Source organism: Hipposideros armiger, unplaced genomic scaffold (assembly GCF_001890085.2).
Source record: "Hipposideros armiger isolate ML-2016 unplaced genomic scaffold, ASM189008v1 scaffold_425, whole genome shotgun sequence".
NCBI lineage: Eukaryota > Metazoa > Chordata > Mammalia > Chiroptera > Hipposideridae > Hipposideros > Hipposideros armiger.
Window position 1 is genome coordinate 1,659,025 of NW_017731775.1, and position 21,440 is coordinate 1,680,464.

At 38.2% G+C, this 21,440-nt stretch overlaps 1 protein-coding gene across 3 annotated transcripts in view; it reads right to left on the reverse strand.

Annotated features, from left to right (window-relative positions):
• XKR4 (XK related 4) overlaps positions 1 to 21,440 on the reverse strand; it is a 187,661-nt gene that overhangs the window by 13,125 nt on the left and 153,096 nt on the right. Inside the window, exon 2 of one of the 3 annotated variants that reach the window (XR_002126448.1) lies at positions 2,686 to 4,871. Coding sequence is in view for 1 of the 3 variants with exons in the window: in XM_019664537.1 (XP_019520082.1) it covers positions 3,925 to 4,871 (947 nt within the window). In the remaining 2 variants the exon portion in view is untranslated. Of the gene's footprint in view, positions 1 to 222; positions 4,872 to 21,440 lie in introns of those variants that run through there. The other 2 variants (XR_002126447.1, XM_019664537.1) reach the window with 2 other exon arrangements.

The following is a 21,440-nucleotide window of genomic DNA, read 5'->3' on the forward strand; positions in this document are numbered from 1 at the left end:
ATACTCATTTATACGCATGAAAGGGAGCATATACTTTACCTTTTAATCTGTTACTTTTTGTGTGTATGATATATAAATACACACATATGAGGTCTGACAATTAAGTTCGCATATATATATATATATATATATATATATATTTTTTTTTTTTTTAAAAACAGTCATTGAGATTTAAATTATTCCCATTCACATTTTGTTTTTACTTTTAATTGGTCAGTGCTATCACTTCATTTATTCATAGATCAAAATAAATTGGGCATTTAGAAATTAAGAATAAACCCTTCATTATACTTTATTTTCAGATTATATTTTATATTTTGCTAATACTTGAACTGCATATTCTTGCCTTGTCAGTAAGAGAAGTTATTTCATTTGTTGAGTTCACAGCATTATCAGAAATGAATGAATAGTAACTGAGTGTCTGCAAAGTCAATGTTCTGAACTAGACTGCAGTTCAGTAAGGCAATGTAGATATATAAAGAGAATTTAAAGAACATAGTCATTTTGGGGGACCAAACTTTGACTTACATGAAAAAGAATTTTTTTCCCACACAAATACTTAGTCGTGGTGTGGTTTGATCTTAAATATGGTTTCATTTAGAAATGCTAATTAGAAAAATTTTTTTAATTCATATATTTTTTAGAAAATTTCATGGTCCTACACAAAAAGTGATTATTAAGTGCAAACTCCTTCTCTTAAAGGAATCTAATAAACTCATGCACAGCATGTTGGAGCTCACAGAGAAAAATAATCCAGCATTTCCAGTTTGCATGCTAACTATGGCTCTTTCTTTTTGGAATCCCCAGTTACTTTCTATGGAGGACTTAAAGGCAGATTGAAAACAAAATCTTAGGAAAAACTAAAATATACATACAAAAATCAAGTTTGGTTTCTTTGTACATTGACGATGTCTTTTTAAATCCTAATACTTTAAACTCTCTGTTATCTGTGTACCTAGAAACTAATAATTTGTTATCACAATACAGTCTAATGGCAGTGCAGTGCATTCTAAATCATGGAAGCAAGATTAAGTCATGCTTTACCTTGGAAGTAATTTTTGTTGTTGTTTTAATCTTGACAAAATTTGTAATTGATTACATGTTGCAGATGTCATTTTCTTAACAAGTTTTTTTTGACTAACTAAAACATCATAATCTTTTAGTATGTTGGATAACAGAGTATTTACAGTATTTGGGAAATTATTAAAAAATTCAAACTTCTTACACCCTCTTGACTTCATTCTCACCTCCAAGACAAAATACAGTACATTATTTTTTTATTCACATAGCACTTGTTTTAACTCTTAACATGTTAAATGAAGGATCAAGTTGAGAAATAATTTAGGACTTACATGATTGAAGAGTGATGGGGCCTGTTGCCTTTGTGTTGATTGACACTATTATACTGGTAGCTGTTATTTGCTCATGGAATCAAAGGTATAGTTCAACTGAGCAACTCAATTTCCAAAGATCATCAATTAAAAGTTGTCTCAGAAATAATGAAGCTAATAACTCTTGGTTCTGCACAAAAGTGAAAAATTTGGCAGTACATTTTTTCCTTCTACAATGTGGGTAGAATGTTTTCACCAACGCTGACAAGAAGAGTGTCTTCTTGGACCTTTACTGGTGACTAAGTAATCTTTCACATCCGAACAAAAGGCTATTATATTTTAGTGAAAATCTTGCTTGGAGGATCAAATCATGGCGTACTAGGAAAGTATGTCTACCGATAAAAATCATCTACGTTTTAAACATCACTTTGGGACTTTGTATCAAAAGAAGTCCTAGGTTGAGTGCTCTGTCATTTCCTGTGGACATCATCATGGGGACAGCAGTCTCTGAATGACACACCCACTAGAGGTGGTGGGTATAGAACTTGACTATTTTAAGTGAATCAGACAGTCCCAATAACTGAATAATTAAGTTTAACTGACTCTTTTCCTTCTTTTCTTTTCTTTTTTTTTTTGGTTACTTGATTAATATTTAATATGTCAGTTGGGTTAATATAAAACCAGGGAAGGAAACTTAAGACATCTTCCACTGTGGTCAGGTTTGTCATAATGGATGGATGAAAGTAATCACTTACATCTTTGATTTCCTGGGAAACAATGGCCAGTCTTGACAAGCCCTTTCTAGTTAAGCTGATTCTCTCATCACCTGATGTTCTGATAGCACCCCTGGCCAGGTTCCTGGGGGCACCGACACTGCAAAGTAAGGTGATCTTGCAAGAAACAAGTGTTCTCAATCTGCTGAGGCAGGCTGATGGAATTTGTGGACCAGTTTCTGACATCCCAAGTAATTATGATTCTGAAAGTATTTTAAACGATTCCACATCTATAAAAAAAGTGATGATGTCTATATGTATACCCTATATTTTTTATTACAAAAATATTGAAATAATCCATGAGTTATTCCACTCTGCACCAACTATAAAAAAATACTATCAAAGTTTGACCGGCACTTTTAATGCAACAAAAAGCACCATGACCGAGGACACTGGGAACAGAAAGCGGGGAATGTTTACTTGCTTGTACGGAGGTATTTAAAACCAGAAGCTTGTTGTAAGAGTGCGACTTTACAAATGATTCAAATACAAATCTTAGCTGGATCTAGTGATAAGCCCTCACTCAGTTCAGAAGGGTTTTTCTCATAGCATATTCACTGCGTTTGTCTGCTCATACTTACTAAGAAGTGTCCCAAAGCCTCTAAAAGCCTTTGACCTTGAATTGGTGGTCATGGGGGACTCTGTACACGACGGAGAACTTGAGTGTTCACTCTAGCTTCTGTTTTTGTGGGGCTCGCGCCATTCATTCTCAGTTGTTCAGGGCTTCCATGTCAATCCTGTGGTTGGACGATGTTTGGCACTAGAAAGATGGGGCATGGCGTGTTCTGGAAAGGTGCCTGCCTGCGATCATAGAGCAACCATGCATTCCACGACCTGAATGCATCCAGTTACAGGCGATTCTCTCCTGCCGCCCTGACTTTACATTCCAACGTGAGCTGCACAGCTGGGAAATCGGATGCTCATTTTGCCTTCCCACCCCACCGCCCATTTCTTCTTCCTGTATGTATTAAATTTTTGCAATTGAATACTGAATCATGATTACCATTTAATTTACATCACTAAGTTATGGATCTCCTTGGTCTTGCCAAAATCCACACATGTGCTGCATAGGATTTCTGTCATAAAAGATGTTCTCAACTGAAAACTTTAAATAAAAACCAATCCTGAAATGTGTTGAAAACAAACCATTTCATCAATTCTAATACACATGTAAACACTTGAGTTTGCTGTCCACTGGATAGGCTTTTCACTCATGGTATGGGTTTCCAAATGAGAATGGTTTATGAGTTTTTTCTAAGCAGTACTGTTTGTTTTTCTGGAGTCTTGAGGGATATATTGCCTCTCTCTTTGTTTTTATATTCTTGTGGGAATCAGCACTTTGCATCAAGAAGAAAATCACCTAAGCTATTTTTACAGAAGACTGGTGTTGTGTGTGTTAGTATATGTGTATGTGTGTGTGTATGTGTGTATGTGTGTGTATGTGTATGGCTGGATATATTTTTATGCAAAGATCAGTTAATTCCATCAAAACCCTATTGATCAGAGGCAACATTTTCCATAATCATAGTACCCTCTGGTGCATTCACTGAAAGACAATGCAGGAGGAGTTGGTAGCAACCAGGAGTCTACTGAGCTGACAAGTTCTCTTCAGGTGGAGCAGGAGACTCTCGGGGCTGCTGTTTTGAAAGGAGACCAGCAGCAGGCAGTCAGCTGATGGAGGGTCAGACAATAATCATGATAATGTGCAGACTAAGAGCATGACAGCTCATTGCCCTACTTTAGGATGAAGTTTCATTATTGCCACAGCCCTGTTGTCACCCCTTTATCTGGAGGTTGTGGCTCCTCCAAGTCCTTTTGTTTTATAAAGTGGTTTCATACTCCAACCGCTCCTGAATAAGAGCATCATCCTTGTACTGCAGCCTTGGAGGAGATGGAGAGCATTCAAAGGCTAAAATGGCCTTTCGGAGACTTCGGTCTAAAACATGTCTCTCCCATGCTGGGTACCTATTCCTGAACAGGTCAATTTTAATGACAGATTCTTCAATTCGTGGTGGGCGAGATGATGGGGTGGATGGGGCTGTGGGCCTCACCTGAAAGACAGGTGCACACCCATCCCTCTCTGCAAATTTCTGGTCACGGTCACTGACAACACTGCGGTTGTTGGAGATGGACCGTAGAGTGCTTGTGGCCACTTCTGGAGGCAGAGTGAAGGCAGTGACTGGGTCCTCACAAGCACAACTTGGTGACTGCCCAAATTTGGGTCCGTTAGGGTGAAAGAAGGCATAATACATCAGCATAAAAACAACGCCAGTTACAAAGCTGCTGAATACCACACACAGCGCTGGGATGGCAAATGCATCTGCAATCTGGGGAGCCTTGTAGAGGTACCAGAGGGCACTCAAGGCTGTGTTTTCCAAAAGGATCACAAAATAGTAAATGAAGAGCCTACAGCGTGTCCTGCCTTCCTTGACGTTGAACCAGCTAAAGATGTAGATGATGCCCACCACCATGTCGAACACGATCTCTTCCCATTTGGTGATACAGAATTCTGTCTCACAGTGGACAATCCAGAAGGTCATGATGCACCAGTGAAGAACGATGAAGATCCCAAAATAGAGCTGGAAAACTGAGGCAAAGAGGGCAAAGGTGATGACCCTGGCAGCGATGGTGAAGAAGTGCCAGCAGAACTGGATGACGACAGCCATGTAGCTGATGGGCTTTTTGTCATCTCGAGAGTCCCGGAGGGCCTTCTGGTAAGAGGCCAAGGCCCAAGCCAAAGACACAAGGGAGGCTGCCGCTGTGAAACCTACAAGGCAAACAGGAAGACATTCTGTCAAAAGTGAGATACACTATTGTCTCCTGGAAATAAGTCATGTGAGCTGGGGGCTTGAGACGGGCTAGCTTTGACCTCAGCAAAGCTTGTAATTTTGGGGGTTTTAGCTGGACTAAACATGCAGATGGTGCTCCTACTATCTGTCCTCTGTGGGGCCCGACCATGCGGAGAAGTCGTGAAACCATCATGGGGTGTGGGATCTGGAAATGGGGTGGAATTTAACTTTCTGTGTATTTGGTGTAAATAGACTAAGGAGGTAGTTTTGTGCAGTGAAAATATAATGGTGCATTGGCGTTTGACAAAACTGGTTTGCTGTTTCAACTTTGCCACTTATCTATCACTGGTATGACACTTTGGAAAGTCATTTAAACTGGGTCCTCATTTATAAAGTAGATGATCTCCAAGGTTCCCTGTTAGCTTTGAGATTCTGTGATCAAAAGGGATAACTAATCCCAGGAAACTTGAGGGGCTAGCTGGTTTACTTTTCTGCTTCTAAAGAATAAATATAGTTCATTCAGCAAATAAAGTTTAGTGTTTCTTAAATATAAGAAAATGGTCCACAGAACTGTCTGGGCAGTGTTTCTTGTGATACCTGGTACACAGTTTGTCCCAATACAATCTGATATTCTTCCTACAGCTTTTGTATGTTTCTTACTGCCATTCCCTTAGAAGATTGTACAGAAATCACTTCTCAATCACTTCTTTTATCATTTTATGAGCCTCATTTGGTTAGTATTACACCTCAAAGTATGCTTCCAAAAGGTAAAAATCATGTTTATTGCTTCCCTCCACTCCTGCTCCACTTACTGTGTCTGAGACGTCACCTCGATGGTCCAGACATGGACAGGGCTCACTAAAAATGCCCTGCCTCTTTTAGGAGAGAGTATTTTTTATGGATGTCCACTTTGTCCCTGAAAAGTTATGTCAATTCATGTTGCGGCTGGTTTAATGAGTTGTACCAAGACTTATCAAGACTAAGAACGATATTTTGTATTTTCAAGTTCTGCTGGCTTTTTTTCACCAGATTTTATTATTAATCATACAAGCCACAATTACAGTCTCACTCCCTCCCCATAGAAATAATAGAAGAGGGATTTCCAAGAATCTATGATGGAATTTGTGCTTTTCTTTTAATATTTTGATATAGAAAAGCTCTTGTCTATGGTCCTTGAGAAATGAATTTTAAAAAAATGACTCTTGTGGGAGAGAGAGCCATGCTAATTGATAGAAAAAACCTTCAAACTCAATAATCATTTCTCACTGGCTCTCCTTGACTAAGATGAACTCCAAAAAGCAATTATTGATAAAGAAAATATTTTCCAGCAGTCACTTCTCATATCGACTCCCAGTAAAATGCCAACATCTTACATTGGACTTTCAGGTTTTAGTTTTCCGGCTAGCACAAAAATCTTTTATCGCCATAACTCTCAGGCAGTTATGGCAATATTCCTAAATCAGTGAGAGACCACTACACAAAGGAGTTTGCATTAATATAATTTCTATGCAGTGGAAACACCTATATCAATTATAAAGCAAATTCAGGAGTGAAAAGAGAGGGAAGGAGGAAATGTTTCAAACAGAAGAAAGAAAGTAAGAGGATGGGAAAGAAAAGGTGATGGGATCATGACTGTGTGACCAACATACTTATTACCAGTTTAGGATATGCGGACAAAAGGTTATGCCATTTTAATTTCAAGACTTTTGTGTGGCATAGAAGCTGCTTATGAGCTCACTCCTTATCTGTGCCATTAGCAATAGTATGGATTGCTTCCTGAACAGGCTGTGTTCTCCTTATGCAGTTAAGCTGTGCACCCATTCCATTGCTGCTTCTCCACTGGCATGCCCCTCCTTTTTTCACATGCCAGCATCCTTTAGGGAAGCGCCTAAGCACAGGGTTACCTTCAGGAAGATGACTGCATAATTTGTCAGGCCCGAGCAAACCAAAGGAAGAGCGAGTCTGACTCAGGGTAGCCAGATCAGGGTACCAGTTTGCATAGGAAATTGTTATTAAAGACTGTTTTTCAAAGCAGTAAAAAAGAGGAAAACAATTTTATGCACACAGCATCATAAAATTATCTGTTGTCAGATTTAAAACAATTGGAAAATTAGCTTAGTCCAAATTCTCCTATAATTTTCATCCTTTTTATTTCATGTCTTAAAAAAGTAATCCAGCCTGCATTTAACCCTCCAGGAACTTAAGACACTATTCTGGCAGTAGAAAAGTGAATATTTTCCATCAGCTTTGCTCTCTATGTATCTTACAATTTAAGAAGTCTATACCAAAAGCAAATTTCATGTCTGTCATGAACACTTCCTTTATGAATTATCTGCTTTATTAACTATTAGAATTTCCCTTGCTCACTTGATTATGATTTTCATTTTCTTCTGTTCAGCATTTAGTTTTTATAAGACAAATATATTCCTGAACAGAAAATATGGGGCCATTTTAGAGTTACTCCTCATTACAAATTTATACCTGCCATAAAATGCTTAGTTCTTTTGCTTTTACACAAATATCAGTTCTAGTGTTTCAAATGCTAAGAAAGACTCCCTCAACAAGGCACCACATTATTATTGGAGTAGAATTCTCTGAAACTTCTGATGCAACTTGGCACAGGGCTGGAGCACAGAACTCTAAACACTCCTAGCTAACAATGTATATTTTAACTTTTAATTTGAAAATAATTTTAAACTTATAAAGAAATTGCAAAGGTAAAAATAGTAAACTGAACACTTATATACTCTTTGCCAGATTGTCATTTGGCCTTGCTTGCTTTATCATTTTGTGTTGTCTCTCTCTCTCTCTCTCTCTCTCTCTCTCTCTCTCTCTCTCTCTCTCTCTCTCTCTCTGAACCATTTAAGAATACAGTGTATAAATTATGGTTGCTACTGTCTAAATGTTTGTGTCTCCCCAAATTTATATGTTGAAATCCTACCCCCTAAAGGTGATGGTATTAGTAGGTGGGGCCTTTAGGAGTTGCTTCCGTTATGAGAGTGGAGCCCTCATGAATGGGATTAGTGCCTCATGAAACAGGCTCCAGAGAGATTCTTAGCCCCTTCTACCATGTGAGGACATGGTGGGAAGGCATTAGCTATGAACCACCACGAAAAGGGTCTTCACCAGAATGCGATCATGCTGGCATCTTAACCTTGGACTTCCAGCCTCCGGATCTGTGAGAAATAAACTTCTGTTATTTATAAGCTACCCAGTCTGTGGTATTTTGCTATAGCAGCCCAAACAAACTAAGACAATAGCCCTTTACCCTAAAATACATCAATGTCTATTTTCTATGGAGGTACTCTCAGGTAACCACAGTAAACTTATAAACTTTAGTCAATTTAACATTGATACAGTATTTTTTCTGATCCACAATCAATATTCCAGTTTAATAAATTGACTTTAACAACGTCCATTATTGACGTGATGTCATAGGAATGGCGGCGGGAGGTGAGCCTCTTGAAATCTCCCCTGGAATTTACAACAAATGAACAACTATAATTCCACAAAGGACTCTCTGCACAGTAGACAGGCAAGACTAAGAGACGCGCAACTGAAATCATCTAAAGGTGGGCAGATTGGGCGACTATGGGAGGAAGGAAGTGGGAAGAGCCGAGACACGGGCCGCATGGGGCCGCGGGGCGCAGACCGGAGCCCCGAGCTCCCTGCGTTCCGGAGCTACCGCAGTCACGGGAGAGGGAAGAACTGGACTGCTGGCACTCCCCTTATGGCCCACAGTCCCGCCTGAGGGATCAGCGTTTAACACGGCTGAACCCAATGTTCTCGGCTGAGACCTCAAAGCAAAGAGGGAAGAAGGGTGAGAATGGTGATGGAAGCCCTCACTGCCAAGCAGAGGACTGAAGGCACAGGCACCGAGCCTAGCCAACACCTCCCTACTCGCCCAGAGCTCACCCCACCTCTGCCTGCCCAGTGATAGAAGCTGAAAGATAGCAGTGTCAGATCAAAAGAACAGAATATTTGCAGTTCTGAAAACTGTGGCCCACAGCCACAAACTTGCAGCCCAACTATTAGTTCTGGCAAAGGGGAGAGAGCCTTGGGCGCAGGACTAGCTGTGCTGGTGGTTGCTACCATTGCTCAAAGCCACCTCTCACAACCCACCCCGCCCCTGCCCCTACCTCCCTGGGTGGATACCTCCATGGGTAAACAGCTGCTGAAACACACAGGCCCTGAATCTGGTGCAGGAAGAGCTTCGGAACTTCAGAAACTCTCCACAACCCCCAACAGAGGTGGTGCCCTGAGACCCAGGTGGCCTGCTCACAGAGGAGAAACCCACCTTCCAGGGAATCTCCCCATGTATGAGAAGTCGGAACAGTGCAGAGAAAACATAACACTACAGCATAAGAGAGAATAAAAGGCTGCAGTAGAAGAGAAATTAAATCATTATGCCAATACCTATTGGAAAGCAAAAGAAAGACATCTTCCTACCAACCTGTTGCAGAACCCACTCTTGTAGATGCCCAGGAAGAGAAATAATAAATCATTAATTGCTATGGATAACCAAGGTAACAAGGCAGCTCAGAAAGAAAATTAAAAGTCTCCAGAAAATAAAGTTAAAGACATGGAAATATGTGACTTAAATGACAGAGAATTCAAGATTGCAGTTCTTAAAAAACGAGATGGAAGAAAACACAGACAGGCAGTTTAATGAACTCAGAGACATAACCAAAGAACAAAATGAACATTTTACCAAAGAGATTGAAATTTTAAAAAAGAACCAAATAGGATTTCTGGAGATTAAGAACTCAATAAAAGAAATGAAGAATGAAACAGCCAGTTTAGGTAATGGAGCTGATCAGATAGAGGAAAGAATCAGTGACATCGAAGATAGAAATCCGGAAAAGACACAGATCAAAGAAGAGAGGGACTTGAGAGTTCAAAAAAATGAAAGAGCTCACAAGAACTTTGTGACTCCATCAGAAAGAGCAATATAAGAATAATGGGCATGCCAGAAGCAGAAGAGACGGAGAAAGAATAGAGAGGATATTCAAACAAATAGTTGATGAGAACTTCCCAAACTTCTGGAAAGAATTGGATTCTTGAATCCAAGAAGCAAAGAGAACACCTAATTACTTCAATCCCAACAGGCCTTCTTCAAGGCACATTGTATTGAAGCTGTTGAATATTAACGACAAAGAAAGAATCCTCAAGGTGGCAAGGGAAAAGAAGACGGTAACCTACAACGAAAAGCCCATTAGATTATCATCAGATTTTTCAGCAGAAAATCTACAAACCAGAAGGGAGTGGAATCAAATATTCAACCTATTGAAAGAGAGGAATTATGAGCTAAGAGTAATATATGCAGCAAAGATATCTTTTAAATATGAAGGAGGAATAAAGACATTTCCAGACATACAAAAGCTGAGGTAATCTTCTAACATACAACCTGCACTACAAGAAATACTGAAGAAAGCTATTCAACCTGAAACAAAAAAGCAAAAGAATACAAAACCATGAGTAGTGTTATAGACAGACAGAATGAGACAACGGCAACCCTTACACCAAATAAGACACTATACACTTAAACATAACATACAGTAAAGAAGAAACTAAAACAAAACATTTTTTTTAAAGAGGAAAAAGACAACTTGCTACTACAGAGCAGAAATCAACTCACAGCATAAATAGGGATAAATTGTGACAACAAAAACATAAAAGGGGAGAGAGCAAAGGTCTGAACTGGCACAAGGGAATAGAAAAAGGAAGCAAGCTGAAGAAAATGGAATACTCTAAATATGAAACTTTCTTTTACATAAACTTAATAAAACACACAAAAAATTCAGAACTGAAATATATAACAAAAATAGAAGAAACAGAGGGAAAAATCATAGAATACCACCACACTGAAATAACAGACAGCAACAAAAAGGCAAAGAAACAATGGAGACATAGTCCTATCAGAAAACCAAAATAGATTGATAGGAAATCCTCATATATCAATAATCACCCTAAATGTAAATGGACTGAACTCACCAACAAAAAGTCACAGAGTAGCAGATTGAATAAAAAAAACTAAACCCAACGATATGCTGCCTCTAAGAGACACATCTCAGCTACAAGGACAAATATAGACTCAAAGTGAAAGGGTGGAAATTGACACGCCAAGCAAATATTATTCAGAGAAAAGCAGGTGTATCCACACTGATATCAGATGAAACAGACTTCAGGATAAAAACAGTAACAAGAGACAAAGGTGGACATTTCATAATGATAAAGGTGACTATACAACAAGAAGACATCAATATTTATGCCCCCAATCAGGAAGCACCAAAGTATACAAAGCACTACTAACAGAACTAAAGGGAGAAATTGAACAAAACACAATTATAGTAGGAAACATAAATACATCATTGACAACTATCGATAGATCATCCAAACAGAAAATAAGTAAAGAAATATCAGCCCTAAATGACACATTAGATGAAATGGACATAATTGACATATATACAGCACTTTGCCCTAGAACATCAGACTATACATTATTTTCTATTGTACATGGAACATTCTCAAGGATAGACCATATATTGGGACATAAAACTAGCCTCAGCAAATTTAAGAAGATTGAAATCAAACCAAGCATATTCTCTAATCACAAGGCTTTGAAATAGGATATTAACTACAAAAAGAAAGCAAAACCCCCACAAATAATGGAGATTAAACAACATGCTTTTAAAGTGTTGGGAGCCATTCGAGAGCAGTGAAGCTGCAAGCTGAGAAAGCGGCAGGCCTCCATGTTCTGTGTGCTGAGAAAGCTGCAGAACTCCATGTTGGGTGAGCAGAAAAAAGGGAACTGCTGGAGAGACATCTGACCCAGCAACGGCTAGCTCATGTGTGCCATGGAAAAACAGCAGTCCCCTGGAACTGAAACCACCGGGCCCTCGGAAAAACACCCTCCAATATGGACTCTGATGCTTTGGGACTTTCCATCATGGACTTGTTGATAGTTTCTATTTGCCTCCGTTTAACTTTGCTTAGAAAATATCATTGGTCTACGCTGTGCTTGATGGAACTTGTTGCTGGAAGAAATTGTTTCTCCAGACCTCCAAAACTTTGCATAAGGGACATTGGTTCCCCATTCCCCAAAATCCCCTATGCTTTAAAGGAATTGATCCTTACAAAGAGGAAATTGCTTCCTGTATATAACCTGAGTGTAATCAATAAACGGTGTTACCCTCCGCCACCCGCGGCAGAGTGTTCCGCATGATCCCAGCTTTTTATCTCTGTGTCTTTCTTTTCTACTTTCTTTCTTTTTTAATCTCCCACTCAGTCCCCTCTGGGACCCTCTAGGTACCTGGCTTGCATGTGCCAGGTGGCCACTGGATTAGCGGGTCTCAACATTAAAGAATGACTGGGTCAAAGAAGAAATAAGAGGAGAGATCAAAAGATACACAGAAACAAATGAGAATGAAAGTACATCCTACCAAAATTTTTGGGATGCATCAAAAGCAGTTTTAAGAGAGAAATTTATATCATTACAGGCCTCAAGAAACAGAAAAATCCCAGATAAATAACCTCATGTTACACCTTAAAGAACTAAAAAAATAAGAACAAATGAAACCCCAATCAGTAGAAAAAAGGAAATAATAAAAATCAGAGCAGAACTAAATGAAATAAAGCACTAAAAGATAGTAGAAAAAATTAATGCAACAAAGAGCTGGTTCTTTGAAAAGATTAATAAGATTGACAAACCCTTGGCTAGACTCACTAAGATAAAAGAGAAAAGTCACAAATTAACAAAATCATAAACGAAAGAGGGGAAGTTACCACGGATGCCACAGAAACACAAAGGATTATCCAAAAATACTATGAAGAGCTATATGCCACCAAATTCAATAACCTAGAAGAAATAGCCATGTTCTTAGAAACATGTGGCCTTCCTAGGCTGAATCATGAAGAACTGGAAAATCTAAATAGACTGATCAACAGTAAAGAAATTGAATCAGCCATACGAAACCTTCCCAAAAGCAGAAGTCCAGGACCAGATGGCTTCACTAATGAATTCTACCAAACATTCAAAGATCTAATACCTGTCCTACTCAAACTCTTCCAAAAAATTGAAGAAGAGACACCACTCCCTAACTCATTTTATGAGGAGAACATTACCCTGATACCAAAACATGGTAAGGTTAACACAAAAGAAAATTACAGACTAATATCTCTAATGAATACACATGCAAAAATCCTAAATAAAATTTTAGCAAATCAAATGCAACAATGCTTTAAAAAAATCATACATCATGACCAAGTGGGGTTCATACTAGGGGCACAAGGATGGTTCAACATATGCAAATTGATCAATGCGTTACACCACATATAATAAAGGACAAAAATCATATGATTATATCAATAGATGTGGAAAAAGCATTTGACAAGATACAACATCCATTTATGATTAAAACACTTAATAAAATGGGTATAGAAGGAAAATATCTTAACATAATAAAGATCATCTATGAAAAACCCTCTGCTAATATCATAATTAATGGTGAAAAACTGAAGCCCTTTGCTCTACGTTCAGGAACATGACAGGGCTGTCCCCTGTCACCTCTGCTTTTCAACATAGTATTGGAAGTCCTGGCCAGAGCAATCAAGCAAGAGAAAGGAATAAAAGGCATCCAAATAAGGAATGAAGAAGTTAAATTGCCACTTTTTGCAGATGACATGATGCTATATATAGAAAACCCCAAAGACTCCACCACAAAGTTATTAGAAACAATAAATGGATACAGTAAAGTTGTTGGCTACAAAATCAATGTACAAAAGTCCATTGCATTCCTATATACTAACAATGAAACCTCAGAAAAAGAACAAAAACAATTCCTTTGCAACTGCAACAAAAATAATAAAATACCTAGGAATAAACTTAACCAAAGATGTGACAGACCTATATGCTAAAAACTATAAGACAATTTTAAAAGAAATTGAAGAAGACACAAAGAAATGGAAAGACATTCCATGTTCATGGATTGAAGGAATCAACATAGTTAAAATGGCTGTATTACCTACAGCAATATACAGATTTAATGCAATCCCCATCAAAATACTAATGGCATTTTTTAAAGAAATAAAACAAAACATCATCAGATTTGTATGGAACCAAAAAAGACCCCAAATAGCCAAAGCAATCCTAAGAAAAAAGAAGAATGCTGCAGGTATCACACTCCCTGACATCAGCTTGTACTACAGAGCAACAATAATCAAAACAGTATGGTATTGGCAGAAAAACAGACACACAGATCAATGGAATAGAATCGAGAACCCAGAAATAAACCCACAAAAATATGGACAGATAATTTTCAACAAAGAAGCCAAAAACATACACTGGAGAAAAGATAGCCTCTTCAATAAATGGTGCTGGGAGAATTGGAAAGTCACGTGCAAAAGAATGAAACTAGACTGCTATCTGTCACCATGTACCAAAATCAATTCAAAATGGATCAAAGACCTAAACATAAGACCTGAAAGAATAAACTGCATAGAAGAAAGCACAGGTACTAAACTTATGGACTTTGGGTTCAGAGAGGATTTTATGAATTTGACCTCAAAGGCAAGGGAAGTAAAAGCTAAAATTAAAAAAATGAATGGGACTATATCAAACTAAAAAGCTTCTGCACAGCAAAAGAAACCATCGACAAAATAAAGAGGAAACCAACTGAATGGGAGAAGATTGTTGCAAACAATGCCTCTGATAAGGGGCTAATATCCAAACTATATAAGGAACTCATACTACTCAACAATAAAAAGAAAACAAAAACAATCCGGACTGGCCAAGTGGCTCATTTGGATAATAGCTTGCTCAAGAGTATGAGCTCTGAGAAACAGCGTTGCTGGTTCACTTCCTGGCCAGATGAGCTGCCAACAGGTGGCAGGATGGCTCAGCTAAAAAAAAACAAAACAACATAAAAACCCAAACAATCCAATTTAAAAATGGGCAGAAGACCTGAACAGACATTTCTCCAAAGAGGACTTAATGATGGCCCATGGACATATGAAAAAATGCTCAACATCATTAATCCTCAGAGAAATGCAAATAAAAAGCACAATGAGATATCACCTCACACCAGTTAGAATGGTTATCATCAACAAGACAAATTATAGCAAGTGTTGGAGAGGCTGTGGAGAAAAAGGAATCCTCATACACTGCTGGTGGGAATGCAGATTGGTGCAGCCGCTATGGAAGGCAGTGTGGAGATGTCTCAAAAAATTAAAAATAGAATTACCATATGACTCAGCAATCTTTCTCTTGGGTATCTACCCAAAAAATCTGAAAACATTTATCTGTAAAGATATATGTGCTCCAATGTTCACTGCAGCTTTATTTATGGTGGCCAACATGGAAATTACCAAACTGTCCTTCGATAGATGATTGGATAAAGAAGTTGTAGTATATATACACAATGGAGTACTATTCTGCTGTAAGAAAGGATGAAATAGTGCCATTTGCAACAATGTGGATGGATCTTGAAATTATAATGCTAAGCAAAATAAGTCAGACAGAAAAAGTCGAGAACCATATGATTTCACTAATATGTGGTATATAAAACTGAAAACAACAAAAGAACACAAAAAACAAATGAAGAAACAAAACTCATAGACACAGACAACAGATTAATGGTTACCAGAGGGTAAGGGGGAGGGGGCTGGCAGATGATGATAAAAGGGATCAAATATATGGTGATGGAAGGAGAACTGACTCTGGGTGGTGATCACACAATGTGATATATAGATGGTGTATTACAGAATTATACACCTGACATCTATGTAAATTTGCTAACAATTGTCACCCCAATAAACTTTAATTAAACAAACAAACAAACAAACAAAACCAACTTCCATTATAGGATTCTTTCCTCTGGTACAGAATTTAGTCTAGAATTAGGTACTGCATTTAATTGTCTTATCAATTTAGTTTTCTTTAATCTGGAATATTTCCACAGACTTTCTTTGCCTTTTATGACCCTGACATTATTTGAAAAGTACAGTACCTAAAAAAAGAAAAAAAAAGTGTTTCTCTTTTTGGGTTTGTCTGTTGTTTCCTCATAGACTTAGCTTATGCATGCCAAGCTGGAATTTGTAAGTGACACTGAACAATACTTTCCCTCCCCACATCATTAAAATACTAAAATATAAGGGTTTCTTTAGTAGTCCCAAGAAGTATATAATGTGTCTGTCAGTTCTCTCTTTCAAAATAATGAATAGCCTTTCACTCCTGAAAACTTCACTGCAAAATCAAACTACAAAAATACCTACAGAGGACTCAGTGTGGGATTACGTTATTTATTAAAATGTTAAAATAGATAATAGGACCTCAGAACTTACTTAGTGCAATGATCTCATTTTATAGAAAAGAAACTGAGTCTTACTTTGAGAGGTTAAATGATTTATCTTCCTTTTTTCCCCTCTCCTTAGCTCTGATGAAAATTGTCATTCCACTCCAAAACGAACGCTCCTGCTTCCTAGAGAAAGGGCTCCCGTCAGCTCTCCCCTCTGAGGGTGTTCAGCTCTCCCTCTCCAAGAGCTCTTTCCGCAGTGATTACAACCTTCCTTTTATCCCAAGAAATGCCCTTCACTGGGTTTATCTCTTCACCATTTTTTTTTTCAGACTTGTCTCTTTTTGGTTGTTCCTCCCACTTTTCGTTTCTTGTTTTCCCGTTTTTATCTGCTTATCTTTGAGATATTTGCCTTGCTGGTGGTGCTGCCCCGGTCCTCTTCCATATTCAACCTCTGTCGAGTGAGTCCACACACTCCTATGCCTAGAACCATTTTCTCCAACTCAGCGTCCATTCCACCACCAGCTGTCTCCAACCCCACAGCTGTGCGTCTGACTATCTGAGACCCCACACGCCTACTCTCTATGTGTGCTTGATGTACACATAATTCAATACTTGGAATCAATCTGGCAGTAGATCACAACACTTGCTTTTTTGTGGAAAGAAGACCATTGTTCTTCTCATGTGTCCCTGGTTGTTGGTGTAATACTCTTCTCAGAATGAGAGGGAACATGAATTTTCAGGTAGGCTGCCACAGTTCTAAGAAGATGGTTTTCTGTGCAGCTTGCCTGAAATCCCATTTTGCAAAGCCACTCAAATCCAAGTGTTCACAAAATGTGCCATTTTGGTGCATTACATCGAAGGGGTCCAGAATAAACCATGGTGGCATAAAAGTTATTTTGAGCTCAAGGCATTTGAGTTCCTGAAATTCCTTAACTGCCTAAAAGCAGAGCCTCCCAAAAGAACGCGATTGTCCTAAATCCTCTCCCTGGGAGCAACTGCAGTTCTTTCTGAGAAGCCGGTACCACACCCAAACAGACATAGTCACAAAATGATCACATCTCCTACCTATTTTCCTGAAAGTCCTTTATCTTTCCCAAAAGTCACTTCTTTTGCCATGAATTCTCTTGTTTCCTTTCTCAGTAGTCATTTGTTCAGAGGGTACGCAATCCCCAAATTCTAACCACCTCATTGGCTGTTTCTTTGTGAACTTCTGTGTGATACATGTGTAATTGCATATATAATTTACATATTTATATACATAATTACATTTGTTTTTTGTCTTGCTGATCTGTCTTTATCAGTTTAATTTGAACCTAATAGAGTAGAGGAAAAGATTTTCCTCCCAGAAAACCTCTGCCATTAAATTGTTCCAGGTGTTTTTGTTTTCTCACTGCACTAAAGCCCAAACAATTGATCTGACTTTGAATAAAACAATTCACTTGATCATAAAGTGTGTATGACAGTTTATTTCATCATTTTGAGCTGATTTTATATATGTATATATCTTAAGATAAGGATTGGTAAGGGATATAACACCCTTGGAAATACTATAATTCAAGAATTTTTATTTTAAAACCTCTAAACTAGGAGAAGGCTACTTCTAGCTTCTCAGATCTGTGAATTTGAATTGTTATAAGTACTGCTGAGTAACTCAGAGACTAGTTTCTCAGAGGAAGACTAAGATATTTGTCCATTTTGAATAAAGATTTTTTTTTTGAGAATAAGGGTTATAAGTCTAATACTAGCTGGTCACTAACCAGCATTTCAAAGGGAATGAACAGAAATTGATATCCAAGTGAACAGCAAAGTTTTGAATTTCTTCCTTGTTTTCTCTTCGCGTCTTATGGATGGATGTCTTTTCCCCTTATGGTGTTTCGCTTCCTGTCTTTTTCTTTATTCCCTTTCTTCTTCTCCTTCTACAGATGGCCTCTTCTCCACTGCTTTGCCTCTGCTCTACCATTCACTCTATCTTTTTCCCTATTCCCTGCTTCCATTGAACATAAAATGGAATTGAATTATTTAAAAAAAATAGTTGTATGAATGAAATAACACTTGGCATTGCCCAAATCTAAGCTCACAACTGTTTCTAAAACTCAAACTCAAGATAAGAAAAGAAGTTACTTTAAATGTCAATGGCCTGCTATGACTACTCTTTTCCCTCCTCTGCTCTGAATCTTATGGCTTTGCTCCAAATCCAGATTTGCTTTCAAAGCTTCCCACAGCTCCCATTAAAGGAATCATCACCACTAACCTCTGTTTTTCATCACAAGTAACTTTCTTTCCTATATTATTCCTCTAATTTGGATCTAAATGCAATCTTAATAAGAGTTACAGAGAATTCTTTATATTTTATTTAGGGTTATAGAAAGTAGCTTAGAGTATGGTTGATGCTATGGGAGGGGGTTGTGGGAAAAAGCTTATTACCTCATTTTAAACATTATTTCCTCTTGGAAATAATGGGTAAGGGGTTAGTATGGTATATAAGACCCTTGGAAATATTATAATCCAAGAGACCTTTTTGAGTTTGAATCCTTTAGACAAGGAAGGGTTACTTCTGGCCCTTGAATGTAATTAGTTATCTGCACAAATATGTTTTCCTATCAAGTACCCCTCTTCCTTCAGACCACTTATCCCAGTTTATAATTATGTTTCATTTTGTGCTTCTTTAATTATTGTGTTTCTCATTAGAGTGGACTGTTAGGTAAGGATAAGTACCTGCCTGTTTACCTTACTGTCCTCTAGTGCCTTGCACAGTGCTTGGTGTATATTAAGAACTGGCAATTAGAAAGAAGGAAGGAAGGAAGAAGAAAGGAAGGAAAGAAGGAAGGAAGGAAGGAAGGAAGGAAGGAAGGAAGGAAGGAAGGAAGGAAGGAAGGAATTTAAATATAGAGTCAGAACCACAAAGAGAATGAGATATTAAAAAAATTTGCATAATTATTCATTGTTCTATTCTACTTCTTTGAAATTTCAGTCTGAGCCACAAATGCCCGAACACTATGAAATAAAAGCTGTACTTCTGTTGTGTTGTTTGTGGTCTGGGTGTGAACAAGAACTCCTAGAAATTCCCAGAGAATGTTTTATAGGGTTTATAGCCTAATTCCCTAGATGTAGGAGATTCTGAGAATTGAATCAAGTACTCCAATTCTTTGATTCTTCAACAAACAGGATGAACCCATCCCTTTCCTTCTCCTTAGGGAGGGCATAGCCACAGCCCTTTCTCCACAACAGGCCAGCGAAGGTTACAACCTCAGGGAAACACCTGGCCACTGGTCCATGTTTACAACCAAACTGCAGTTGGTGAGAAAGAACTTTTTATTTAAGTTAAAAATGTATTATCATGTAAAATTTCAGACACACATAAAAGCAGGAGAATAATACAACAAATACACCCTTCATCAGAACCCACCAACGGGCTCTTACTGAGTTCTGAAATCCATTACAAGGAAAGCACGACGTTTGGCCAGCCTCTTGGTGGAGCTTTGGATCCGTTCCTCCCTAAATCTTCCTGCATCTACCCTTCCCTGAATGCTCCTTGCTCTGTATTGGTAGCAACGGAAGAGCTGTGTTGGAAACTAACTGTAATTATCTCCCTGTGCTGGTGGTGATGGACATGTCTCCCCAGGAGGGCAGATCTGCATCATTGACTGATCATTGTGTCCCAGCATCTGTCACTTTGCTCGTGTGTCAATTTCTGAAACTAGTACATTTGTCATCCAGTTGCTGCTCCCATATTGTCTCCCTATCTGACCACCATCTTGATTGCAAACATCTTGACTTCCCTTCCTTTCGCCCCATTTCTCTGGTCTGTCTGTAAATTTCAACACTTTTGGAGGAAATTTAAAGAATCTTCTCACTAATAGTTTGGGAATGGATGATTTACAACATAACCCTCTTCAGCTATGAAAGCCAGATTATCATATGACCATTCGTAACATACGCAGTCTTTTCATCACAAACACGATAATTTTTCTCCCTAAAGGTACAGCCCCTAAACAAAAAAACAAGAAACAAAACATTGAATTTTAGATGACAATATAATATTGACTTCTTACAGTCAAAAGTTTTATGGATTGTTTTAGTGAATTTGAGGCTCATAATCATAGACAAAGAAGGAACAAGCATTTGTTGGGCTCCTGCTTTGTGCACAGTGATGTGCTAGGTACCCACATCCTTTGTCCAATTTAAATGTCATGATAACACTTTGAGGTAGGTACTGTTCTGCACTCAGGGAAACAGACACCAAAAGAGGTTAAATAACTTGCCCAAGCTTATGGGCAAGGAGTGCAGGCATCGGATTGCACAGATTCTACACTCTGTCCACCACAATAGACTGGTATGGTTATCTGTACCAACAACCAAGGAGATGAGGCATAGATGAGTGCAATGAGTTTTTGAATCTCTCACAACGTGAACTCATTAGATAACAACATGGTGGGATATAGATGACCCTGGAATAGGACCACCTCTTCAGCATCTTACTCCCAAATGTTCAGGCATCTGACCCCAAAAGGGCTCCCATCAAACCTACTCCTTTAGTCTCAGAGCAACCATAATTGTTCCTGGGTCAAAGGATCCTATTTTGGATTCTTCTCACAAAATGGTTCAGAAGAAAAACACCTAGGATGAAAACCGTGCTTTTTCTCTTCTTCACAGTTTCTGAACTAAAAACAATCCTCCTAGTTTTGCTGGATATCTACCTGAAGAAAAATGTTGCCCAGTTGAGTTGATTATATGACCTAAGAGTAGCAGGTCATAAAATAAATATCCAGAACCAGAAAGGCTTTCCTTTTCTTTAGCATGTTTAGAGCTTGTCTCTTAGTTATAGATATAAAAGCAGTAGATCCACTTGGTTGGACTCATATCAAATTCACCTAGTTTAAAGAATGTAATAATTGAAAAAAATGTAAGCCCTCTATGCTCTCATCTTTGTTGAGTGCAGTGAAGGTGAGATAAGTAAGACAAGCTCTACTGGGTCTAAGATGTTCTAAATCTTCTTGCATTGAAACCATTTTATCTCTGTTTTAAACCTTGTAATAGTTCTGACTAAAAATATTTAAATGCTTTAATATATTTAGTTTGGGTAGGGATATGCATCCTTTTTTGTAAGCCATTCTGAGGATTTCAACTTCTTTGCAAGGCAAATTGTAAGGCTGCTGAGGTGTTGATAAGAGAAACACTGAATTGAAATTAAAAAGTGTTTTAATATGAACGTAGTTGAAGAATATTGTTGGAAGAGGCAAAATGTCACTCCTT